Raw genomic sequence first — 27,514 nt, 5'->3', positions numbered from 1 at the left:
ACATTTTTGTTTACAGACATGTGAACACATTAGGTTGTGCAACAGCTGTATCTAAGTAGATGTAGAAGTAGGCATTTATGCTGGGCATAGATTAATTTTTTCTCCACATATGCAGGCATAAGGCTGAGGTAAAAATGTATTGTTTAGTTTCTAGACAGTGCAAAATGTCCTGTGGTCAGTTAGTTTATACATGTTTCTGTATTACTGTGCAGGAGGACTGTAATTCATCATAAAACCCCAGATCTGAGCAGAATAAGATGACCTTTCCAAAAGCAAACTTGCAAGAAAAGTTCTTACATTTGAAGGGCTGTGGTTGACTTTTTAAAATGATGGTTAATTGTTCATCTGACCTATTTGTCTAGAAAAAGTAGTACTAAATCCTGTGACATTGGCACTAGAACTTTGATCACGGGAATCCAATATTCATTGCTTGAGGGCATTTGCTCTTATAAATAAGTATTTTAATATTTTTAAAATAAGGAGCATGGATTTCTTTTTTACCAAATTTTTGCTACGGATACTTCATCACTGGAAATCTGCATGATGGTGGATCCTTTCTGAGTCTGTGCTCTTTGGCAAACTGCAGTAGCCCACCTTCTGAAGAACACACAGGTGGGTTTAGAAGAACACCTTGAATTCAAGGTGAAGAAGAGGCAGCAGCAGCGTAGGATGGCTGTGCTACAGTTTTCCCTCCGTTGGAATTCTGCTCAGTGTTTCACAGTGCCATGCATGCTCTGTGACATGGCCTACACCTACACTGGCTCAAGCAGCAGAAAATCAACAAAAACACAGAGATGCTGAGAGAGATGCTTGAAGAAGCTGAAGAAACAGAGTTCTTCTGGTGTGAGACTTCTAGGTATGCTCTTCTTTTTATCAACACAATGACATAGTGCTTGAACTATTGATTTTCTTTTACTTGATGTCTGAATACAGATTTGTTTATAGTATTTCTTGTTTTCTTGTGATAGGAAGCTGAAGGAGGCAATTCATGTTGAATGTAGGGCAGTTGATGTTAATAAAAATTTTTTTTCCCTTTTCTACGCTTTCAATAAGACACAGTTGCATGGGGCAGTTTGAATGCTTTCCTAGTGATATGGAAAAGCAAGAGAAGGCCACAGACTTGCAAATAGAAATTAGTTGTTATTTGCTCATTCAGAACTGGTAAGGAAACAGCTAATACATTGCTCCATGACTGGCTCATAGAGTTACTAATGATACCTGAACAGTTTTATGTATCACGTCATTCATATACTTGATCATTGTTCTCTCATGTGTTTTCTGTTCTTAGCCTGAGTTCATTTGTGGCAGAGAACTCTTTTTGGATGCGTTTTGGTTCCTGTTTTCCTTTGTTTTAAAAATAACCATACTGTAAATCTTACATTTAGACGAGCATTGGAGCTCATTCTTGCTTTGCTGTCTAGATCATGAACATCTGACACATGACAGTTCTTCACTTGCTGCAAAACTAATCTAGTAACTCCATGCTGTTCTGATTGCTTTTTGTCGGTTTTTGCCTCTCAAAGGCACTAATGTGAGGGTGTTTTCTGACTCCTTAATACTTGTTTTAATTAATTGACAATTATTTCTTTTTTATTCAGAAAGAGAAGGTGCTGGTAAAAACTACTACAAAGGACAGTAATAGCAAAGGACAGTAATAGCAAAACAATCAGCTATTTGGGTTCTATTTAAGGGAAAGGAATTTTGCTCCCTTATTGTCCTTCTCTTAAATAAAGCATGAGATGGGTTTATTCTTTTGTCTATACCCATCTTTACACTTTCCTTTGTTATACTCATCTGTAAATCAAATCCATTGCTAAACTGAGATGCTCTCTCTGCCGTTACTTAAAATAACCCTAGGAGTTTAAGAAGATGTACCCACATGAACTGTGTGTTTTCAGTCTGTGTAGTTGTTTGCAAACTGCATGTAATTTAGTTTTACAGTACTCACAGTGTGCCAGAGAAGAGCTAATCATGTGGATATTTAGTATATTTCTCCTAGTCCTGTCAGGCCATGTGGATGAGCATGAATCTGTGCTGAGGCTTTCCACCTTAACAGTCCTGATTTGGGCTGATGTAACCTCTTTATATTGGGTGGAGGGTTTGATCTGTAAATCACCATTGAATTTACAAAGGAAAAGGAGCTCAGATACCCCCGAAGAGACAGTATTGATATAAGGAGCTGCAATATTGGATGTAGAACTAGCTGACACACAGTCTTGAAAAGTTGAATTTTTAAGGGAGAAATTAAATGAAATTAAATTAATCTGTTGTATACCGGAGGTGGCTCAATAGCTTTGTTTTTGTTTTTATTTGAAAGATATCACTTGCTGGCTGCAGAGTGGGTGGATTCATCTTCCTTCTGGAGCCTGAGCAAATCACTTGAGGAAGATCTTGCTTTCTGCTGCATCCCAAAGACAATATGGAAGGGGAGAGCATCTGTGAAGTTGATTCTGGAGATGGACTGGGAGGTAGGGATTCCTGTCACTTATTTTTGTGTTCAACCCAGATGGCTGGTTACACAAATCCCTTATGACAATGGACCTTGGAATTTACAAAAAAGCAAATGTGATAAAGCTGTCTACAGTTCATTGATTGTATTTTGTCACTTTACAAGCAGTGAATAAAAGTTTTTCAAAAGAGCTGTGTCTTAGAGGAAGTGGTACATATAGACAATCCATGTTGTGAGTGTTGTTATTTAGTCTGAGATGTCCCAGAAATAATACAAACCCTAAATACCTAGAATAAAAGTGAAACTTTTTTTCTCTTTCTTTGTTTCTCCTTTTTTGTGTCTCCTGCACTAACTGTATTGCACGCACTGTTTTGTTTGTGTTTTTTAACTGGACTACAGGAAACTGAATTACATGATACTGAATCTATCCTCTATACTAGTGACCCATGTGTACATGTAGACTTTTCACTGATCTAAAATAGTCTTTGTTCTTATTTAGCTACAAGTTCTACAGGTGTCCTTTTGTAAATTAGCTCACTTCATTGCCATGGTTTATAATTTTCATAGTAGGGTGACAAACTTCTCTGAGAAATATTTCTGCAGGGGAAATATATTTGTGTATAATGCAGGGGATCTTTGACAAGGTGTTTGGATAGACTTGTCTGTTTTAAATTCCTGGTTTAACACAGCTTCTTCTGAGACTAACCAAGCAAACATCTTTAGTTTGCAGAAAACCTTGAACTGCCTAGGTCAACTCGCTGTTGAACTCAGAAATCTAAATATTACAGGAAAGAATGAGGCTCTACATTAAAAGGTTGTAATAACATAAGACTCAGCATGCTGCACATCTGTTTATTTGTTTAGATGTTTTTCTGTAACTGCATTATAATCATGGAGATTATTTTTTGTATGAGTGTACTCTGCTTGTGCTAAGATGCCTTTTTTTGTGTTTAATACTTCTGTAATTTTTTCCTGGGCCCTTGATGTATCAGCAGTACTGTTTAGTAGGAGGAGCAGTTTCCAGAGTGTTACCACTGAGTTTCCTTCACACAAATGAGTTGCTTCCAGACACCCCTCAGTTAGGCTGACATGCAGATATGTATTCCTAAACAGTTTACCTTTTTTTTTTTTAATAAAGAAACTGATGGTTCAAGTTAGTTTTAATATTTCTGATAATATTATTAAATAATTATTTTGTTATAATAATAATTTTGTCAGAATAAATTGTAATAAGAGCAGTGGAAGTATTTAGGCTCAAATGATGCCTTTCTGCTAGGCAAATGAAGGTTAACAGAATCTTGGCATTGTCTTCAACATTCTGAGCCATTTATGTTGCCCTCTCCCAAGTTTTGGAAGAAGCCTAGGCCATTGTTCTGCTGGTTACTCTTGAGCACTAGTTTAGGACCTCTGCTGCATCTTTGTCATGGCTTTCATGCCAATTTGAGAATGGAGGAATTGTTTCAGAGCTGAGGTCACTGACAGTTTTGTATTCTGGTCCTCCTCTCTTTTCCCAGACTCAACTTCCCTCTTTCCTTCCTACTTGCCTGCCACTTTCTGCCCTTCTGAACAGAGCAGGGGGAATGGGGAATGAGTTACTCTCGTCTGTCACGTCATCTCTGCTGCTCCTTCTGCTTTTGCTCTTCCCATGCTCCATCCACTATGAGGTCCCATTTAAGGAATACAGTCCCTCATGAGCTTGTCCAACACAGGCCCTTCTCCACTGCTTCAGTATGAATCCTTTCCATGGGGTACAGTCCATCAGGAGTGTGCTGCTCCTCCAGGCTACAGTTCTGGCCTGAAAATCTGCTTCTGTGTGGGCTCCCTGCATGGGCCATGTGTCCTGTCAGGAGCCTGCTCCAGCCTAGCTCTCCATGGGCTGCAGTTTCCTTTAGGGCATCTCCTCATGCTCTGGTTTGGTGTTCTCCATGTGCTTGCCGCGTGGATATTTGCTCCACTGTGGACTTCATCAGCTGCAGGAGGACAAGCTGCATTGTCACAATCTTCTCTGTTGGCTGCAATAGAATTTCTGCAAAGGTGCCTGCAGAATCTTTGCCCCTTCTTTCTTCAGTGACTTTGGCATCTGCAGGGCTGGTTCTCTCATTTCTCTCTCACAGCTGCCAAACAGGTTTTTTACCCTTTCCTAAATATGTTACCACAGAGGTGCACTGGTGTCACTTGTGGGTGCAGCCTGGGACAGCAGTGGGTCTGTCCAACACAGGGCAGCTTCTGGTCTCTTCCCACAGAGTCCCCCCCTGCCAAAACCTTGCCCTGAACACATACTCTTGCAGTAATTCCAGAGCAATATACTTCTTCAAATATATTCCTTATGGATTTGATGCAGTTCTTAGAGGGTATTGACGTTAAGTGACTACTTTGATACATTCCTAAAAGTGATCACTAAATTAAGCATTGTAAAATTATCTGTATTTAGAGGTGTTTCTTTAGAAGTCTTTAATCCTTTTAGTTATGGAGTGATGTGACCATTAATTAAACTGAAGATCAAGCTCTGTTATTGCTCTACTTCCATTACTTGATTTTTCAACATTTAATCCTATTTGTTTTGCCAAAGATTTGTTTTGCCACATATTGATGTATATGGGGAATCAATACCATGGCACACGTTTTAATTTGCTGTTTGAATTGTATTTTAATAAGAACCTGAAGATTTGCTGCTGCAAAAAAAGATATTACAGGGAGGAGACTGGGGAGGGGTAATTTCTGTGTTTCTATTGTGTTGTTGATATTATGCCAGATCTGATTTTGGCCTGGTGTTTTCACTTGTAGCTCTTGTTCAAGTAAAAAATCCTTCCAGCATATTAGCAAGGCTGCAAGCCAGTTGCTATGGTATTCAGCATTCCTTTTTTATTTTTAACCAATCGGCTGGCTTTTGTAATGACTCAGCCCAGAATAAGAAATTGGTCACATAGGCTGGAGCTGTATCAAAAGAGCAGGTATTTTTGGCTTGAAGAATCAAGAGGTTGGGAGAATGGCAGAATTTGAGTTTCAAGAAAATATCACAGTCTATGTTTATGGTATATATTGTCATGTGTAACTAAATGCTTGCAATGGGAATAAAAGGCATTTGTTCTTTTCCAGGAGGATGGTAAAAATTGAATGACTGAACTAATTTCTCTATATTGTTTTATCATAATTTTTATAATTTCTCTTTATTGTTTTATCACCCAAAGGTGTCAGTAATTCCTAGCTAAAAATCTATTAGTTTTTAAAATTCTGTGTCCATGTTTGGCTGCTTTTCATTGTGTTACTAAGTGGTAGCGTGTTTCTGACAGGGTATTGTTTGCTCATAGAGAATTACCAGACTGCTGCTTGTCTGCTCAGTTTTAGTGTTGCTGTTTGGCTAATCAGAAAATTCTGGACAACTGCTAGGTAACCTGTAAGAATCTTAAAGTTCTAATGATGCTGACATGTAGCTGGCAATGCTACAAAAATAAAAGAAAGACAAGCTAGAGAGGGAGATATTGTGATAGTTGAACTATTGAAAAAGGGAAGGTAGACTTTTGCTGGTCTTCTGAAGGTTTTGAGCTTCTTGGTTTGAAGGTGAGGTAGTTTTCCTACCCACCCAGGCTGCTATTGTATCAGTAGGACAAATAAAAGACAGAGCTTGTTTTATACAAAGCAACTTACTGCTGAACTCATACCTATATCCAAAATGAAACTTTCAGATTTCAGTTTAGAAATTACATTTGTAAAAGATGGTACTGCATACTAAAAGTCCATCAAGGACTTCTGTGTGATGAGTATGTGGAAACATGTATTTAAATGTGGAAATAACTAGACACAGAAGGGGTTTCTTCTAGGAATGGTTTTTTTTCCCTGTGTGCTCTGTACAATAGAGGGGCACAGTCCCTGTGGATAGCAGGATATTCTGAAGAAGCCTTTGCCTTTTGCTCCCAGAAATGTCATGAGAGCTTTTGTTTGCTCTCCCACAGCCTTACACGCTACCCCTTCATTTCTGTATGCAGGTAATAATGTCCCACTGTGGAGTAAAATGCTGGCAATGAATAATGATATCTCTGCTCTTGCTGTGAACAAAACCACCTCCTAGTTATCAAGGGTTTGACTAAGAAAAATAACTAAGGGATGAAATTGAGTCTTGGAGGGGCTTTAAACGATGCTGGTAGAGACTGTGAGCTTGTAGACATCTGTAATAGCTCCATTTCAGTATTTGAATTCCTCACTGTCACTGGACACTCAGCTAAACCTCATTGTCCAGCCACCAGAATAGTAAAGCAGAGTGGTAAAGCCATCATGATGTTCAGGAAACACAAGTTTCCAAGCATGTGGTACATGACTTGGCAAGAGATCAAGATGAAGATTTGCATCAGCTGAACAAACAACGAAAAATCCAGCTCCCAAGATAGTACCAAAAACCCCAAAGCAAAACCAAAACAAACTGAAAACCAGCAGAGCTTAAACCAGTCATGTTATAGCAAACTAAAAGGAAAAGTGAAACTCTTCTTTGCTTATAATATGGAGTAAGTGTTAGTCTATTGCACTGGGATTCTTCTGTCCTAATAAGTAGAACGTGGATTGATCCTCACTGATTGTGTAGCTAAGCAGGCTTAAGTATTTTTGGGTCTGTTAGTAATTTATATTTATATGTTATTCATTGTTATATGTTATTACATATAACATATATAATAACATCATTAAGAACAAAGAACAAAATAAACATAAATAAATATATATTTATATATACATGTATATGTTATTTGTATATGTTATTCTTGTGTCAAATCTATGCTTTAAAAAATATTCATGGGACAGTCTCCTAATGTTTTTGAGTGAAGCAAAAACCCTAGAAAAGTCTGGGTGGATCAGCAAATATATTTTGAGTGTATGGGTTTGGATGGTCAAATTTAACACATGTGGTGTTTCACATTTGTTTCTTGCCATTGGATGCATGAGTACATAAAACCCTACACCCAGGAGACAGTTTTTAAGCATGCCCACTTTTTACAAATGTGTTTTTAGTGACTGAGTTCACTGATATTTTATCTTCTGATATTTACAGTTGAGATTTTTATTGTCATATGACCTTTTAATTGTTTATTAGTGGTTTTTAACTTACTTTAGAGAACTGTATTCTAAGTTGCAAGATACATACAAATGACCAGCAGTCATTATGGCATTATAGTATTAGAGTACGGCAGATACTGTTGCATTCTAATAAACATGGGACATATGATATTGATTTTTTGGCTATAAATAAATTTGTAGATGCAAGAGGGAGAGCAAGAATGAGAATTTGTTTTTCTTGGACTTAGCCTTTTGGTGGCATGCATTTAAAATGCATGGAGGGCACTTACAGAAAGTAAGGCTAGTTTGTAACCATTCTGGATATCAACACACCATGGAAGACATCCTGAAGGTAATTATAAAACCAAAATTTCATAAGTGCACTGCCAGTATTTAAGTGACAATTATTGTCTCTGGTCTGGGTTTCCACTTGGTATCATATATAGCGACTTCATTAACGGACAATGGTTTGAGAATGTAATTGTGGAAAACCTCAACAAATGGCTTCCAGAGAAATAACAGAAATATAACTTATCAGAGTTTTTATATAATTGTTTGCAGTAAATCAATACTTAGATTAGTGCTTCCAGTGGTGGCATAGATGATCTAGAAATAACTTAATTTGGTTTTGATTCAAGAAAAATCAATTATATAATTAAAAATGGGTTGAGCATCTAAAATTCTTAAGCCAGAAAGCAGACAAGAGTACTCAAGGTCTTGAAAGCAATTTCTGCAGTTTCCCTTGCATTTTAATTTCTTTTTCAAGAACATTTATGCAAGATACTAATTTTGCTTGGGTTTTGGGTCATCCCTAAAGTACATGTATATCCCTATATGACTTCACTTGGAAATTGTCTTGGCTAATAATTCCTCATGTCTACTTGCCAGCCAGCTTGCAAGGCAAGTCATAAAGAGTGGCATTACATTTAATAGAGCTCTGCCTTTTTAAGGGAAGTGTGATGTGAGAAATGGGAAGTGTCCTTAAATTTGGTTATATAAAGAATCCTCTGTGCTCTGATTGGTTGGTCAAAGCCAAGGCTTGTTCCATGTTGCTTTCTAACAATTCCCACATCAGCCACAGGCCGATAATTCTGCACTGCTCAAACTGAATCTGCAAGTGCTGGTGTAAGTATTGCACCTCCACTGATTTTGGAAATTATGTATTAGAGATGTGGTGTCTGCATACCCAGAGAACTTGCCTCATTTCCACCAAAGGAATACTGTGGGCTTGACTCACATTCAGTACTGCTTTTTAAAACTGCAAATATAGTTGAAAGAAAACTCTCTCATGAGAGCTTGGTGCATACAAATACACACCTGAGTAACTAACTTGAATGGATTGTTGCTGTCTGAACTAGATTCACATAATGACAAATGCCTTAATAAAAAGAAATGCTTTGATACAGCACTTCATCTTTCTGAATTTCAAAGCACTGCAAATTTGAGTATACACATGTGTAAATAACCATAGAAATCTACCTGGAATGTATAATAAAGATTCTTTTTTTTCCTAGTCAGTGATTGCATGTATTTCCTTTCTGATGTAACTCCTAGAAAAGAAGGCTTTTGGAAAATGAAAGATGTGAATTAAAATGGAGAAGATATTTCTTCATGGGTCCATAAGGTTTTTTTCTTTGATGTTATACAAACCTGGAATGAGGCTGCTACTTCAGACTGTTTCCTTTTGAATACCAATATTACTATAAAATCCAGTTCCCTAATTTCCTCTCCTCATATCCAGATAATGGAAATATATTTATTTCTATGAAATGGAGAATTTTATTTATATGCTTATGTGATTTTATTTTTCCTTTTTTCTTTCTCAATAGGAAGATCCTGCCTTTAAAAGGGAAAGTGCACCTCTTCTCTAGATCCTGTAGAATGATTTTATGGGCTCCATTTTAAATTTTATTGACTGAGGCAGCTAATGCTTCTTGAAACTGCTTCAACAGTTATTCTGTTGAACTGTTGGTGGAGGGTAAATTGATTAATCTGAGTTTAATCCTTTCAACAGCTATACAATGGGTTTCACATTGAAGAATTTTCAAGGTACTTAATTATTTCAGTGACTTAGATCAGGGCTGGTAATTCTAAAGTTAGTTTCTACTTCTTTGGGATTATGAGTATGAGAGAGGAAACTCTCTTGCCTCTCAGCTAATTGCACTGATGTAGGTCAATGTAGGAGCTAGAAAGATCTGGGCTGTGGTTTGTAAGTCTGGGAATGTCCACTGAGGAAGGATTTTTCTATTACTGAAAGTGATTGGGAGAACAAGGTGCTTGCTTGCTTACAGGGTCAGCAGTTTTGTTCCTGCTTGAAAAATTGTCCTTAGATGAGGAAAGTTTTCACCATTTTTGTCTTGAATTTCTTTGTTTTTTAGGGAAAGCTATAAGGAAGCTTGTGCGCAAGGCGACTCTGGTGGCATCTAGAATCCTCAGATTTCCTTGACTGAATCCATCTGGGTTTAGCCCTAAATATAGTAGACAAGCTGCACTGCTTGCACTGATAAATTATATCTTCCAAATGATAGACCAAGGTACAGTCATGTATACTAACCATTTTTGATGTCATTTGACTCTTGATTCTGTTGCTTTTTGGGTAGCTGTGACACTACAATCTCTCCCCACTCTTGTGGACTATCTTTTCACCAGTGCTCTTAAAAAAAATATTAAAAGAGACTTCTGGCCTGGTTCTGGCATTTGATGTTGACAGCTTTTTATGAGTCTGCAGCTTGGTGGGAAACTCAGTCTCTCCTGAGGTTCACAAACTTGCCTTCAGTGGCCAAATAATGGGATTGTTGCCAACACAACTTTATTTGGTTTTACTACCCACGGAAATGTGCAAACGTAAATCAAAGCTTCCTTTTTGACACATAGTGTCATTTTAGTCTGTATACTCAACAGTTGTACAATGAAAACAGACTATGTTCTAACCAAGCATAGATTTTGAGTATAAAATAACACCTCTATTATCCAAAGGAAAAAATAGATCAGTAAGTACTATTCTAAATGATAGTTAATAATTAGGTTTCTAGATCTGCTCTGGTATCTCAGCTAGCTGTTGGAATGAAAAAGAAATCTTAGTGCCAACTGGCTGCTTTATGAGGTCAGAACTTCTCTTTGCTTTTTTGTTTTAGGTGGGAAAATATTCTGTCTCCTAAGTGGGTCTTTCCTGCACTACAGTGACATAACTTTCATAATACAGAATGTTTAAAGATGTTTTTGGAGTGGTACTATTAGTTCACATTTTAAGACTTTGGTATCCAATAGAGTATATCCCTCTATTCGGATTTTCCATCACATCTAAAAATTAAGACTGATTAAGGGGGGGGTTTAAATGTTTTAAATGAGAATGACATTGGTTGAATATTAATCCAGTTGCACAGACTATTACAATTTTGATTTTTGTCTAGTTTAGGTATTGAGTTGGTAGAGTTCAAAGCTGTCTTTTCTTTTGCCCAAAGACAGGATATGTTTTCTGTGTGTACCTTCCTGGTTCTTTTGTGCTCCTTGTTGGGCTGCAGCTGTTTGCTGCCTTCACCTTTAAATGCTGGGCTTTATCCTTATTTTGGTGTTGTTCTCAGAGAACAAATGCTTCCAGAGGCTTCTTCCTAGTGCACTAAGGACTAGAGAGAGAATCTGGGCTCTCCAGTGAATGCCTGATCAGACAGGCTGGTGCCTTTGGCCCCTGTGAATGTCCCTGTCTTGTCCCATAGCAGCACAGCCTGAACCATCAGCTGGGCACAGTAAAAGGTCATGCTCAATTTGCGAGTTGCATACAGCTTGGAATTTGCTGTATAATGTCTGTGGTCGGTTGTCTGGCCAAATAACATTAGATTTAAAGGATGGGTATCTCTGGTGTTCAGCCTTGTAAAATTGGTCTGTAGATCATTGTTGTTTTGACTGTAATTGTTTTGAAAGACATGTACTTGCTGGGAGGTTAATGAAAGGTTTCAATAGTTGTGCTGTTTAATTCGTACCATACAGGAAATAATTGGAGAATATGCCTATCTTTTCAACTGACAGCAACAGATCACACTTTGGCACACAGATAATTAATAAATTTTATGTGTGTATCATTAGTGGACAGGAAGATGACTAAATTTTTTTTTTTTTGCTGGGTTGTGATGCAGTCTTCGTTGAAATACAGATGGCTGTAGTGGTCTGTGTCAAATGCTTCCTTACCTTGTCCACTGCCAGGTTTTTGTGATAAGTCTTTATGTCTGTTTTATATCTATCTATCCAACATCTGGGCAAAACATTTGAATCATAGAATCACAGAATGGTTTGGGTTGGAAGGGACCCTAAAGATCATCTAGTTCCAACCCTCTTGTCATGAGCATGGACACCTTCCATTAAAAGGTGAATGAGGTAAATTAGTTTTAGTTCTAGGAAATTCGGATGGTATTTTACAGTGGGTTTATGAATAATATGGCTTCTATCTTTATTTGCAATCCTTAGGAAATTTCTGACTGTCAATAAAATATTTTCAGAACAGAAAAGGCCATGAGAAAAGTTCCTTTTTAAGAGAAAAAGTGGGTACCACATTGGAAATATGTGGGAGCTGGCAAGAAAAGGAAAGCTAACTATGTGCTTTGTCATGAGGCTCTGGAGTTTGAATGCCTGGTCTGGACGTGCTGGATATGGACAGGCTGTTCTCCAGCCCCTGATAAATGAGAGAAGAGAGGATGGCTGAGGTTCTCCTTTACCCCATATTGCACCAAGACTCAAGCATGAAGAATTTCTGTTAGCATAGATAGTACTACAGCAGTAGTGAAATGCTGAAGGTGGTTTTAAAATCCAGCTAATAAGTGAAAATTTTAATAGTCACTAATTGCAGGACTTAGAAATACCTGAGACCCAGCAACATTGCTACTTTTAAATGAAAAACATGTTTAATGAAGTTAAGCAGTGAAAAGTTGGAAATTTGCTCATGTTTTTTGTCATCTGCTTTTGCATTTGGCTGGATAATCACAGACTGATTTTATGTTAGCTTTGTAGTCACTAAATGAATTAATTATAGAAAGATGTGTTGAAAAGTATCAATGGCAGTTTTTTTCTGTGATTGTTTTTCAGAGCTTGATCCACAAGGTTTCCCTTTATTTGAAAGGTCTTCAATATAACTGAGCTTTTAAAATGAAGCTCAAGATGCTCCAGCTGCGTATTAGCTGGAGTTAAAATGTGATTATGCACACATCATGTTATTGGCTCCAGTTCTTCAGTGTTGATAAATACCATGGGAATCAAGTAGGAGAGGATGCAGATTTCAGGTGTTCATTGGAAGAAATTTCTAGGTTGATTTGGGAGAGGATTGGCTGTTCTGATGTAATAAGCACACACTGAGACACATCTTAGAGTGTAAAGGAGAGAAATTTTGTGTTGCTGTTATTCTACTTTGCTCTATAAAAGCAGTGAATATAGCACAGTGTTTTGTGGTGTTTGCTTTGGTACTGGTTCATTTTCTCTGCCTGCATGCCTGTCTGGAAGCAGAACAAACATGGATAGCAGCTCAGGGGCTGGTTCTTTAGCAGCAGCTCATGGATGGGAGATACTAGCATGGTACTAGCATGGAACCATCCCTGAGCACTTCTCCCTGTGCTGCTGTTCAGGCTGCTGAGCTCTCCTGACAGGGTGCAGGAGTACAGGAGTTCATCTCCTGATGTACTGGCACAGCAGCACCCTGCATTGCTGCATCCCCAGGAGACAGTGTGATCAGTGACCACACTCCTTTGCAGGGCTGTAAATAAATAAATTATAAATTAGGGGTTATAAATACACTTCAGAGGACACCACTGCACCTTTGCAGGGCTGTGGTTATAAATCCAGTTCAGGAGGAGATCACTGCGTAGCCCTCTCTTGCTCTTTCAAAAAGACCTTTTCACTTTCCTGTGTTACAGGAGTCAGCAGAGAGGGTGCTGACTCAGTGTTGTAATGTACATTTAAAGATTCCAAGAACCCAGTGTGCTGTCACATGTCTTGCATCTGCAGTGCTGTGGGTTTTGCCATTCAAATGTACTGATTTGATAACTAATGAATTTACATTTCTGGCAATTTACAAGCTTTGCACTTCTCCTTTGTTTTAAAAGTGAAATACTTGGAATTTCCTGGGGAAAGTAGATATTTCTGACCTTTGAAGAAAACACAGAAAAGCTTATAACCAGTATAGTATTATTTATATTAAATTATATTGCTATACTTGATTTTAGTGGGTTTTTTTTCTGTTAGGGTTGTATTTCTTCACCTATTGATGTAATGAAGTCATTAGAAAGTTTACCTTGGAACAGCAATTAATAAAAATTAGTTTACATATTAGCATATAAAAAGTTATCTGCCACTTACTTGATGGGAGAAGTAACAATTGAAGAATTAATGTGATGACTAGATAGTACTTGTGCTTTTCAAAGTTTTAAATACTGTATGAGAAAAATTTTAAAAGTGACAGTTGGTTTCAATAGCTGATGTACCCTCAATATAGTTAGAATTCTGAGCAACAAAGCTGATATCTGCCTTCACAAGTTGTATAGGGTCTTTGCACATTTTGTGTTGCAGGTAGTCTGGACGTGCTCTGGCTCAGACTAAAATATGAAAAAATGAGCAGATTATGTATTTTGCAGTTATTTTTAATCCCACTTTGAATTTTTTTGGTCAGATATTTGTCAGTATAATTTACCTTGTTTGCTTTAATAATCATAGTTAATATATTGTTGCTCGATTGCAATGAGGATATATTTATTTTCTGAATATTACAGAGATTCAGACTAAAGCATATGATCAATAAACAGGTAATAAATAAAGTGAAATGAACAAACAACAGAAGTGAAAACAGAACAGAAAAAAACCCCAAACCAAAAGCCCTCTCTCAATCTAAAATTGAAAAAAACCTCAGGTCAGCTTCTCTCCATTTCCTAAACAAAATCAATGCACACAGATGAAGTAGTGTATCCTTTCTATAAAAGGTCTGATTCTGGAAATGGATGTTCAGGGGTCACTGAGCTCTACTTTCTAATGCTATCAGAATATTCTGCTGAAAGGAAGAAAAACTCCAAACCCTAAAAGGATTGTTGAAGGAGATCTGCATTCTTTCTGTTAAATTTATTTAGAGATTTAGGATATGTTTATTCAAGTTTTACCCACTGACCTTCATGACTGATAAATTTGCAAACAAGCATTTTGTGTACAAGGTAACTGCTTTTGTTAAGCCTGCTGAACAGAAAGGGCTATGTTTAAATCATTAGGATGTCTATGCATATATTCTTCAGTGTTTGCCAGCATTTTCACTGATCCTACAACATCAGTAAAAGGCTGTATAAGCTCACAATATCCTGTAACAGTCTATGTTTACTGTGTGTTACAAACAATTTTCATGCTGCTTCTGCTGTGGTAAAATTGGGATGTTGTCATCCTACTCAGAAAAAACTGGGTGCCCTAGGGGCACTGAATTACAGATTGATGTTCATTCACATTGCTCTGTGTATCAATTAATTCTAATTTAAGCATAAAACCTGCTAACAAAAACTTGCCTTTTAATTAAGAAGTAACAGAAGGACCAGGTTAAATAGTGGGTCAGTGCTAAGTCTGAGCCATTGGATACTCTGTGGTATTTGTGGGGGTTTTTATGGACTTTTTCAATTCCTTTTTGTTTCCAAGGGTTCTTGCTCTTCTCTTCGAGTTTCCAGAGTCCCATGGCAATAGTAGCTCCTGTGGAGCACCAGCTGGGGCTCCTCACAGCCTCCCCTCCTGGCTTTTTTCTGATACCTTCTTGGCACCAGAGCTGGCTGAAGCCACACTGTTCTTGGGACACTCTCCTTGAGTCAAGCTGTTCTAACACCTGGTGTCAGTATGTGGAAGAAAAGCAAAAGAAAACAGAAATTGTGGGTGTGGAGAAACAAGAAGGCAGTCATTACACTGAGCACTGTGTCAGCTTGCTGCTTTGTTGCTGCTGCACTTGCAGCAGAACAGAAGCTCAATATGCTTATTGATGTCTTTCAAGGACTACAAATCCCTATCTTCCGTGTCTGTTGTTTAATTCTTAATCATTTGTAATAAAATATTCAGCAATCTGGTCCATGGAACAATACTTAGCTGATCTGTTTTCTCTGCAGCAGAAAACTAACCCAATCCCAAACCTCATCATATGCAGATATTACAGTTACATAGCTCACTGAATTCTTCAGCAGATTTTTCTGTTTGTTTCCTGCTGATATGACCAGTATTATATTGGATTTTAATCCAGCTTGTGGAAAACCATTTGATAAACCAATGTGTTATCTAGGAAAATGAGCCTCATTTTATCAAAACTTTTATCAGCACTTTTATCAAACCTAATAGGTATGGACCTCCCAATAGAATAGCTATAGGCAGGGAAAGAAAAGACTGCTGTGGAGATGTAGTTGATTAAAATGTTTTGGTAAAGAATCCTTAATTATTTTAAAGAAAGCCAGAGGGTCCTTTCTCCTGCGCTGATAAGAAACTGAGAAGTTTTCATATTGCATTCAAATGTGTGATGTGAAATGAATTAGTTATTAGCTATATCTCCTTGGGGCATGTGCACTATAAATAGCTTTTCCAAGCCTGTGGCTTTATTCTGCTCTGCTCTGTATTCTGAAATTCAAGACCAGAGAGACCAGAGTAAAATGCCTCCATTCAGCTGCAGTCTGAAGCAGTGCACATAATACAGTTTCGGATTTTGCAGATCAAGGTTTATTTATTTTTGTGGTACACAAGAAACAGAGGACTCCCTTCATTCACTAACCCCTCATTTTTCAGAATCCCAGGCAAAACAAAACACCTGTTGTTTCTATTACATCCGATTGTTGCCAATCACAACAAGGGAGAATCTACGTTTACTTTTTGGGTAAGATCTATAATAGCATTGGTTAGGGTGCAAAATGGCTTTTTACTTAGGTCTGTGAAAAGCCCTTCCTGGGAAGCCAGATATTGGCTTTAAGCTTTGCTATAGTAGCAAGTACAAATGAACTGGCACCATAAATTAGTTCACAGCTTTGGACTTTGAAAAACAGTGTGATTATAAACCCAGAAGCCTGTGCTCTTCTTTGTGCTACATGAATTCTGGCACATTGTTCATCCTGAGGTTTCTTTTGTAAGAAGTAAGGCCACTGTCCTTGCATAAAACCTACCCTACTTTTACATTAACAAACCCAATGGTCTGCCCAGGACAGCTCCTTGCAGTTACCAGAATGTGAGGGTGTTAAAATTGCCACGAGCTTTGTTCTCTACCTTTTCATTCAAAATCCACAGAAATCCAGGATTATACCCTATGTGTTACTCTTTCACTATTCCAGATAGGAAAGGGATCACTGTAAGGAAACTCCATGTTGATGTTTATAAAAGCTATAGCTACTTTTTTTCAATGCTGGAAATAACAATTTGAACAAAAACACTTTTCACCATGTTTTGAGCATTTTCTTGAATTTTTTAGGTCTTCCAGGACTATTGATAGTTGTGTTAGTGTAGACTACAGCAGTGAAAGGTTCTGTGGCAGGCTCTGGCATGGCAGCCAGGCTGCTCATACTGCCCTTGGAGTTGTGAACATCAGGTGAAGGGTCTGGGTGTGTTCAGCAGCAGCAGCCTTGCCTTCTCTTTTGGGTAGCAGTGACTTTCACATAAGGTGAGAGGAGTTTGTGAGTCAATTGTGCAAGGAGACATCCCCAAAAGATTCAGCTGCTGACCTGTGGCTTCCAGTATTGCTAGGTCCTCAGTAATGTATAATTTTTTAGTCCTCTTTGGTGTGTACACAGTTAATGGGTCAGTGTTAGCTGTTTAAACCTCAAAAATATGGGAATGCCTGTGCCAAATGACACATAGAGGTTTCCAAAAACATGTGATGCAGCTTCTGATTTGAAACACAGGGTCACAGAGTGCTTCAGTATGCAAGTCATAAGTTCCTTGGCCTGAAGTCACCTAGTTTTGACTTAATTCTGGTTGATGTGGACTCAGACTCTGAGTGAATCTGTGGAGCATCCTGAGCTATAGATGTGTTCAGATTCTTTGTGAATTCCTGAACGTTTGCTGAGCTGTGTGTGGAGATGACTTGTGAGTGTCCACCTTGTTTGCTAATGCTATAGAAGAAGGGAAGAAAATGGCCGGGAGTGAAGTGAACACTCTGCCTGTGATGAGGCACCTTGGAAACTGAGAGCCTTCGGTTTCAGGCTTCAAAGCTAACCTGGGACTTTGAGCATCCCTGCTGTCAGCTGAGACCCCAGCCTGGTAGTGATGGACCATCTGCCAACAGGGTCTGTGCTACCACCATAGCAGCTCTAATGTCCTGTACCAAATGCTCTCCCAGCCATTTCACACCAATTGCAGTCGTTTGTCATGCTCTGTGTCCCTGGCCTCACTGGAGTGTGGCACTTTGTGGCATTGCAATATTTTTCCATCTTGGTACCTTGAAGTTCAAATTACTTCCATGCACTCAGGGCCCAAGAACTGAGTCAGGAAGAAAATAAAAAAGGTGAAGGATGGCCTTTGAGTAAATAGCTGCAGTGTAGGGAGATAAGCAAGTGTGCTGAGCTACTCCTCTTGTTACATTATTGAGCAACATACTTGTTTATTTATTCAATAAAATGGTACAAGGCAAAGCATGATATTGTTTTACAGTAGCTGCAAATTTTCTACTGAAGTGAAAAGTAGTAAGTACAGGTTTAAAATATATTAAATATTTTCATGTATTATGGTATATTTTAGTTTTCTTGAGTGATCTCACATGCTGCCTTGGAGGGATATATCGTAAATACAATTATTATCCTTTATGCCAAAATGACATTGACATTGGTTGATATTCTCATGAATAGCAGAGCTCCAGTGAAGGAAAAGGACAGACTTGATACCTTCTGCTTAAGTTGTCAAGGTTGGCTGAATTCTCAGTTAATTTAAAACCCTGCTTTATGGCCTCTATTACACAGGTTTCTGCTCTCTCCTTGAAATCTCTCTTCTGGGGTGATGAATGTAACCATAAATGTTGCATTTTCTTGAGGTTTTTTCTGCTTTATTCTATGTGGTTTTGGTTTTGTTCTTTTTAAAGCAGAAATTGTGTTGCTTCATAGGCTTTTAGGGAGGTCTTTGTACTTCTTTTTGCTTGTAATGTAGGTCTCCAGAGCTGGATATAAAAATAGAAGATTCAATTTTAAAATGCAAGGAGAGTCCTCATTTTCTGTGCCTGGCAAACTTTCTCTTTTATCCCTCAGCCAACTTCTATCCAGTCCACTGGCTCTCCTCCTCTGCGTCATGCTTGCTAACTTTCACAGATTAATTTTTTATGAGAGGTACTATTAAAATGACTTTGGAGAATCACATAAATTATCTCTGCAGCTTTCACTTGCTCTTTGTTTTTGTGTAGAATTTACTAATATTTCTCCAATGCAGCCTGTAGTTTCTAAATCAACTCTGAGTGTTTTTCTAATTTGTGCATTAAGTAATTTCAACTTGATTTTTTAATGAAGTAAAATATTAAGTATCTTATGCAAACTTCAGTCCTGGGGGAAGGGAAGCAGAGAAAGTGTGTCAGTTTTGCTTTCTTGTTTACACAGCTACCAAGTCTTCATGAAGGACCCTCAGCTGAGCCTTGCCTGCCAGGAGCAGCCCTGGTAGCTCCTGTGTCATTGAGGTGCCTCTCTGAGGTGCAGTTCTTTCTCTTTGTTCCTTCAAAATACAGGGCAGTAGAAGATGCTGCCCTTTGTTAGCGGAGAAAATGAGGGCTTGCTGCTTTCCTTCCTTGGGTTTGTTCCTGCCAGTGGAACAGAGAGAGCTTCCCTTTGCATTTGTACAGATCTGTCCTTGAATTTATACAGGAGGAACATTTTGATCTGGCAAACATGAAGATGAAGGCTAATGGGAGGTCTGGAGGGCTGCTGTAGGCAGCCTGCTCTGTCCTAAACTTGGAAAAGATTAACGGCTGTGGTCTGTGAGATGACTTTTTTGTTTTGGACAAAAACAATGAGTGTTCTTTCTATTTTTAAAGGTTGGTGAAAATGATGTAGTTTTATATATTTATATATTTGCACTGGGCAAAGTCATGCCTTCAAACCTAAGATGTGAGTTCGCCATCTATTTGGTTCTGCAAAACAGAACACGTTTTCATATCTAGAGGTCTTCTATAAAGTTAGGTCTCCTAGATTATTTTCATGTTTATTTTTCTTCTAGTAAAATATTAGTTGCTATTTATTGTTGTGAATGAATCAATTCTGCTTCATTGCTATTTCATTTACAGGATTAGATGTTATGTTTAGGAGCGGTGATTTAGGGCCAAATTCACCATATGAGTTTTTATTTTCTAAGAACCTTAAAATTTCCTTGCTGCTCACTTTTGAGCTGCCAAACTGAACACAAACCAAACCTCAGTTACTTTTCTAATGTAGCTCAAAAGCACCGTAGTTGATTTAAGGGGTTTCCAACATTTATGATTGGTAGGTAGTGCATGTATAGGTATGAAGGTTAATTAAATCAAGAGGTGAAGTTTGTAGAACAGGGAACGCTTCATTAGGCCCTGTGTGAAGTAACATGTACAATCTGTTCACAATACCCCAAGTGCCATTCACTGAGACAGTGTAATTACAGCTTACACACAGTTTCATTAGTTTGTGTTTCTTCTGCTGTGCTTGACATGTATGTTGTCTTCACTGAAACCCTGGGATAGAGGAGGGACTGCTCGCTGGTGGGCATCTGAGCATGCTGACATTCAGCAAATCATTTTTCCTTTGGGTTCTAAAATGTCTTATCCCAGATGTAATTAAGCTTGTAATTCATCAACTGGCACATTTTTATTTCTCAGACTACAGATCTAGCTAAAGACTTGTGCAATGGCTCTTCTTGTAGGCTTTTTCTTACTTTGTTGTTGTTGTTGCGGGGGGTTTTTTTGCTTTAAATGGGAAAACAATAATTCCCTTCCCCCACTGCTAGTAGTTTGTTTTTTGTCTGGGCACATTTTTAATTAAAGTTCATTCATTTTTATTGCAGAGCAGGATATAATGACAACCTGAAGATGCAGTCTTTAATATAAACCTCTCTTTAATGTGCATAGTGTTTAGGCAAGTATAATATCCAGGTGGCTGTGAAGATATGGGGGCTTCAGTGAAAGTTTAACCATATTGATCCCAAGAGTTTCTTCTAATAACAATTTATGCTATTGAGTACTGTGAATGCACTTAAATAGACTGAAGTGTTATCACAAGTTCAGGCAAATTATGCATTTAGTTGATTCCAAGAGAAGGAGAATTGAAGCTGCAGTTATGATCTCTGAAAGTCAGAGGCTGGATGCATACATAAAAATCTTGGAAATACGTGAACACAACTTAATATTACTCTTGAGATAAATCCCACAGTCCTATTCAGGTGAGAGAAATTGGGGAAGCACTTGGAGGCGCAGGTCTGGAGACAGAAAAGCAATATTAATGAGGGTAATAAAGAGACTACCAAGGAGGGATGAATGATGAGCTTTATTGCAAATCTTATCTGCATGTAGTTTCTTTATATTAAAAAAACCTGCATAAATGTTCTTCTGCAAGTTTGCTAGACTAATGTGAGAAGAGAATACAGCATGGATATAGCAGAGGTAATAGTAAACCCAACCTTCTGTGCTCTTGTTATCCTACTAATATGTTTGAATATATTTTAAAAATTTATGTTTAGAACTACTATATTAAGACAATACATGTGTGGTGGTTTGACCAGGAAGAAGTGGGAATTCTGGGATGTTACATCCATGCCATGTGGTGTCCCAGCTCTGCCAAGCCGTGGCAGCTGCCAGGGTGGTTGTGATCTGTCATCAGTTCTCTGACTGCAGTCTGAAAACACTGAAAAGCTTCGGGCCTGTTCCAGAACTGTTTTACCCTTTGTTAACTATTATAATTTTTTGGTGTCAAGTAAATTAAATATTAAAATATTTCATAGAAATTGCCTGCCTAAATTTTCTCGTGCCAGAAATTGGTGTTCAGTTTTGAGATGACATCCTGAGTTAGTATCTGTGTGCTCTAGGTTTTTGATAGATTGTGTGTATCTCCTGCTTAAATGGGGTCTAATATTGTATCATACATTTCATGTAAGGCCATTCCACAAGAAAAGTTAGCACTAAAACATGTCTGAAACTGTACATGGACTTAATTAGATCCTAACAGGATATAAATTACTGCACATACTTGGGCTGATATACTTAGAAACCAGTGTCTGCCAAAACCACCCTAAATCATCTGACAGTGTTTCAGGAATAGCATGTTTTGGGGCAGAACTTCAACCTTTGTGCAGAAAATGAAGAATTATAGGAAAACAAATGAGGGAACAAATGAACTAAAATGTCATCCATGTGCACCATGTAAGTCCAGAATGGGTCTCAGGGCTGCTGCAAAGCACGAGCTGTGGCAGGAACACTGTGAGGGGAGCAGAGGAGTGTGCCAGCTCTGGCTTTAAGCATGGTGTCTTGTGAATTTATGCATTTGGTGTCTGTCAACAACTTCAGCTTTAGGATGATGCATAGGAGCTTGTAAAATAGATGTACTTTTTAGTATTCTGCCTTTCAAAGGAGGGACTGCATTGATTTGAGGCTTTTATTTCGATATATGTCATGACTAAGAGCACTTTGTGTGTTCTCAAAATAAAAAGCCTAATGTTATTTATTCACTTCAGTGCCACAGGAGTGCATGATGCCTTATAGGTGATTAAAATGAACATGCCATTAGAAGTTTGTAACTTACACAGTGCACAGCAAGGGGCAACAAAAAAAGGCAGATAAATACAGGAAGCGTCAGGATTACAGTGGCAAGAGCTCATGAAAATGCTTTCATATACCAATAAAAGCTTTCACTTATGCATCACATACGTTTCCTCACTGCATGTTGCCTCTGTGTCTTGCTGGTTTTTTGATTTTTGGTTTTGTTAACGTATTCTACTCATAGATTTTGGTCCTGATACTGTTTCTCTTGAAGTCCTTGGAAGGAACTCCTAGTGATTTAAACAGTGCTGGATCAATCTCAGTAAGCAAAGACTGTAGGGATGGGTTAATGAAGAAGCTTGCACTTCAGACTTCTGTTAAAAGGAAGTGTTTTGTGAGAATGGATAATGAAGTACCTGTAATTTTTGTTGTGCATGTAGTAAGTGTAATATTACATACAAAAATAATGCATTCTTCCTCATAGCTACACAAGCACAAAATTGAAAGATTTGCTGTTCTTTCCCTGTTGTTATCCTGTTATAAGTTGATGTTTACCTTTTCTGTTTACAGAAAAATGTTTACTTTTCCACAGTGTTGTCGTGATTGTTTTAAAGATATGGAATTGTTTTGGGTTTGTGGTTCTTTTTTTAAATTTTTCTTGATATAACTTTCTCTTTTATATGCCTATCGGTTTGTAAAATTTTGTCATAAGTTATTTTCACTTATTGTCAGTACTGTCATAATTTTTTTTGTGGATAAGTGCATGACTTTACATATATCAGTTCAATCCTATTGATCTCCTTGTTTCAGTGATACTTTGTAGCAGTTTCCTAAATGCTTTGTGAAGAACACTGTTATTATTAGCCTTATGTATGGTGTGTTTTTAATCTAGTGAGGTTTTCCTTACCTTTGCATAATAAGAAATTTTCTAGTCATTATGTTTCAAATTGTTGTTTTACCATATCTATAATGTCTCCAGTTTTATGCCTCTTGCTTGTGTCTCACCTATCTACATTTATCCTTCTTGTTTCTGCCATATTTTTCAGTAATGTTATCATTTCTTCTGAGTTTACAATAATGTTTCTGCACTCTAAAGAGATCCGATCCTCTTGATGTGAGCTTTCCTTGAAAGCTGTGTGCTAGCCTTGCCAGAACACATTCTCAAATGCATAGGGCAAACAGGATCCATGTACATTACAAGCTGTAAAATGTGGATAGAGGAGCTGTCTTTGCCATCAGTGTCTGAGTAGCAAATGGCAGAGTCTGTCTTGTAATGTGGACTGGTGTTTTAATCTGTCCATGAAGCAGAGACGTGGAAGTGGAACTGTTTGTCTCTCTACAGAAATGCCATTATTTTCTGCTAAGTGTATTTGAGGGAGATCCATTCAGACATGTAAATACACAGACATGCAACTCAGGACAGCTGCAGAAATATTGACTCTCTTTCCTGGCCCCATGCAGAGATCCTTCCAAAATGTATCACCACTGATTTAGTTAGTGGTATATACCTAAGAAGCACCAAGCAATACAAAATCATTCAGTATATCAAATAGAAACAGATATGTAATAGAATATAATGAAATTTATTCACCTGTTAATTTGAGTGCTGCACATGTTTGATGGGTATAACTACTTATTAAACAGCTTGTCCATGTGTTGCCAAGTAATGGATTAAATTCTTCTAAGTATGTTTAAGTATCTCCTTGCTCATGAATATGACATTTCATCTATTTACACCTTTCCAACTGGCTTAAAATGTCAAAAAGATGTATTTTTGTAATATAAGTGCCTCAATTCTTTTTGACATTATTTTCTGTAGCTCGTTTCATATGCATATCTTTCTTTTATGTTATCATCATGATGGTATTAATTTGGATGTGCAAATTAGCTCTTCATGATGTTGTCATGTCAGCATCTGGATTCAAGATGTGCTGTTTCATAAGCATTGCATCCTATTGCATTTCATCAGAGTCCCCCTCTTCTAATCTAATTATTCATAAGGAACCTTGGGGATTGTGCTAATGGGCATCTGAAGCTATAAAGAGTAATGAAAGTGGTTGTGTTACTGCTATGCAATTAAGTGTATACAGAATACCATTCATATAATTAAATTCAGATTTTTTTACCACTCTTTTTCTCTTTTATAGTGCATCAATTATTTCTTTGAAGTAAAAATAATACCAGTGGAGTTTAAGAGCTTTTTATGAGAATTGTAGCATTTATAGTGACAAAAGTTGATTTTTGGCTTTTATAATGAAAAGCTTCAGCAAATAAGGAGATAGTTTTATGATTTTTTTATGTTTTTTTCATGTTTTATTTGAAAAGGTAGAGGTTGTTTGTGATTGAGGCAGAATTTGAACTGCTAGGAAAGCAAGGTGGATGTCTAGGGGTGTGTGCATGCTGTGTGTTTCCCATTTAATATTCTGTCCATTGGTTTGATTGGATACAATACACATTATGCTGCTGCTGCTGGTAATGTGCATCAGCAGTCATTGCAATTTGTAAGTTCAGCCTGACCTTTGGTCTGGGTTATGTTTTCTGTCTCTGTTCATTTGGATTAAGTGTTTTGATGAATGAAGATAAAGTATTTAGATCAACTAGTCAATATGTTTTCTGCTGATAATTCCATATTAATAATGCTGATGGTTAGTATCTTTAAGGTCTACTGACAATCTGATTGAAATCAATGGCAGTTTTGCCTCATTTAGTTCAATGGGAGCAAGAATGAGGCTTTAACCAGCAGAAAATTATAAACACCAGTCTCTGTTCATGTGTCATTCACTATGAACAAGAGTTTTTATGGTGCTGTCAGGCTGAAAAAAAATCTTTTCTTTTTTGATAACAAAGCTGCATTTAGCTGAAGTAATCCCTAGGTAGCCTGTTAGAGGTGTTCTAGCTTTGTTATTCCCAAACAATAGGGAATGTGGCCTCTTGCTGCTTCCACTTAAGTAAGTAGTTGCTGCTGCTCAAAATAGCTTGAAACTGCTGTGCAGCTGAAATTCTACTGCAGACATCCTGCATTAACCTAGTTATCTTGAATTTTCTTGTGAAATTCAGACTTATTTTAATTCTGCAGAGCACATGGTATTAAATAGCTTGTGCAGTTGCTTTTTCCAGAACACCAGCGACAGCCATGATGTTCCATGCCAGTGAAGAGGCCCAGGCATCATGGCAGCATCCTCCATCCTCTTAGCTTTGATTATCCACAGCTGATTGGCATCTCATCCTGCTCTGAACTGCCTTAACCATAAAAATCCCACTAACATTTTAAAATTGCTCATCTGCCAGGTAACCCACTACAAAACTGAAGGGTAGCTTCATAAAACAACTCTTCCAGGGGATCCTTTTAGTTTCTCCCCAGGTGCCCACTGGGAGAAATGAGCTGTGAAGTTTGAGTGAGAGTTTAATAGGTCCAGTCCTGTCTGACCAAATGACACTGTGGCTGAGGGGGACTGACAGCTTCTCTCTAATCATTGCTGTAAAAGCAAAAGGAAGAAGGAAAGAGAGGTAAAGAGCACAGAAAGCCTGATCTCTTGGCTAGATTTTCAGGTTGCTTAGGGCTTTAAAGGTCAAATGCAACGCCTTAGGTTAGTGCCTCCTTAATTATGAGAAGACAATCTTTACAGCACGGGAAGGGCACACTTTTGGCTTTACTCAGCAAGTGTCTGCACTCTCCATTAGTTCATGCTTTCATACATTCTTGAAGTATGGCTGTGTATTCGTGGGTCATTAATCTGCCCTTACAAAGAAAAATAAGTTTTGCCTCCAAGAGAATAGTTATATTCATCTTAACTTCCTGTACAAAATACTCATGGTGCTTGGTCATCAGTGATCTGCAGAGTCAGGTTAAGGCTGCCAGATTTTTCTGCCATGATTAAAAACTCTGATAAAATATCTGGTAAATGTTCTTGCCATTTTCTGCAGTTGGTCATTGCTCTTGAATGAAAGTCAGCATTACTTTCACATACCTTCTGAGCATGTTCTCTGAGATAAATGGCATGTCTGAAAATCAGTAAATGGGAAAAGAAACCCTCAGTCCATTCAAACAACCTTTTTTATTTGTTTGTGAGGGTTTTTTCCTTTTAATTTTACTTGGTAAATTTTAAATTTTTATATTTTTGTCTGGTAATTGATGTTTTTACACATTATTTTGGCTTCCTTTGATTATAGGCTAAAATCCTTAATTCTCAACTCTAATGTATTAATAGGGAGTAGTTGAAATAGCATTTTCACTGGGTATTGGTTGCTTTCTTCTCTCCCTATTGCTTTTGCAGATTTGTGTCTTCCTGTCTAGTATGTACATATCTTTAATCATCCAAGTAATCTTGGTTAATGGACTGTATTTCTGGATGTTTACCTCTCTCTTTGAATCTGGCATGGGGTTAGTCATTGCTTTGTTAGGCTTGACTTCATATAATATTTTGTTCCAGCACTTTATATACAGATTATTATCCTAATGATGCTTAAGTTTAATTTTGTGCAAATCAGATGGAGGTTGTGCTGCTGCCTGTTTTTCACTGTCAAATCAGATGCTGTCTTTCCTTTTAAAGCAGATTTCCACATACAAGTTCAAATCCCTAAGATAAAGAATATGCTCATTTACAAAGATTGTAATTGATTTTTGTCCCTGTTTTTAATACTTTGCACTGTAAATGACATCCCAGTGGACAATAATCATCATACAGATGTTTGAAAGCTCCTTCCTGCAGAGTATGCTAATTGAAGTCTATAAAGTGTCATCGGGCTGCACATTGTTTCTAATTAGTACAAGGCAGTTTCTCTAAGCTTTGTATAGTTTTACTGGCCTCTTTCCTTCATTATTTTACCAGCTGGCAAATAAATCTTGTCAGTTACTAAGAAAAAAATACAGAGTTGCAATTTTTTCTGTGTGCTTCATAGTGTCCTGCCTTCCTTTACCAGAAAAATACAGATTTTTGTATGGTTTGATTCTGACTTTCTGAAGCTATCAGTAAGCTTTTAGCTCCAGCAGGCCAGGTACCACTCTGACATCTTTTGAAAGACTCTTTATCTTACATCATCAGGAGAAACATTAGTATGACAATAAATTTCTTTTCTCATAATAGGGCATTTATGATAATGATTGTCATTTGTCTACTTTCTGAAAATGGAATATTTTAGTGACTGCTTGATGGTTGGATGTTTATTGTAGACAGTTTCTCAGGGTATACAATCAGCAGTGCGATGGAAGTGGCAGATAAAAGGGTCTCTTTTGTTGAAAGGAGCTCCAAATTATGTGCAAAATTACTGGAAAAGAAGCTTTGCTGCCTGTTTCAGCTTCCCTATGTGAGTGTACTTGGCTACAGGTCAGGCTCTGCAGTTCTTTTAGGGAGTGTTGGATTGTGCTTTTA

General features: G+C 37.7%; 1 protein-coding gene across 3 annotated transcripts in view; it reads left to right on the top strand.

The window, feature by feature from the left end:
* The window catches only part of PPP2R2C (protein phosphatase 2 regulatory subunit Bgamma), a 192,707-nt gene that overhangs the window by 95,557 nt on the left and 69,636 nt on the right, over positions 1-27,514 (top strand). The window contains exon 2 of one of the 3 annotated variants that reach the window (XM_059470351.1): positions 9,868-10,023. The exons of the other annotated variants lie outside the window; for them this stretch is intronic. Within the exon in view, the coding sequence (XP_059326334.1) occupies positions 10,011-10,023 (13 nt within the window). The 5' untranslated portion in view covers positions 9,868-10,010. The remainder of the gene's footprint in view (positions 1-9,867; positions 10,024-27,514) is intronic. 3 annotated transcript variants of the gene reach the window in all.

The sequence above is a fragment of the Ammospiza nelsoni genome, chromosome 4, assembly GCF_027579445.1.
Source record: "Ammospiza nelsoni isolate bAmmNel1 chromosome 4, bAmmNel1.pri, whole genome shotgun sequence".
Classification (NCBI taxonomy): domain Eukaryota; kingdom Metazoa; phylum Chordata; class Aves; order Passeriformes; family Passerellidae; genus Ammospiza; species Ammospiza nelsoni.
Note: the sequence above shows the minus strand (reverse complement) of the source record. Positions and strands in the feature narration are given on the sequence as shown.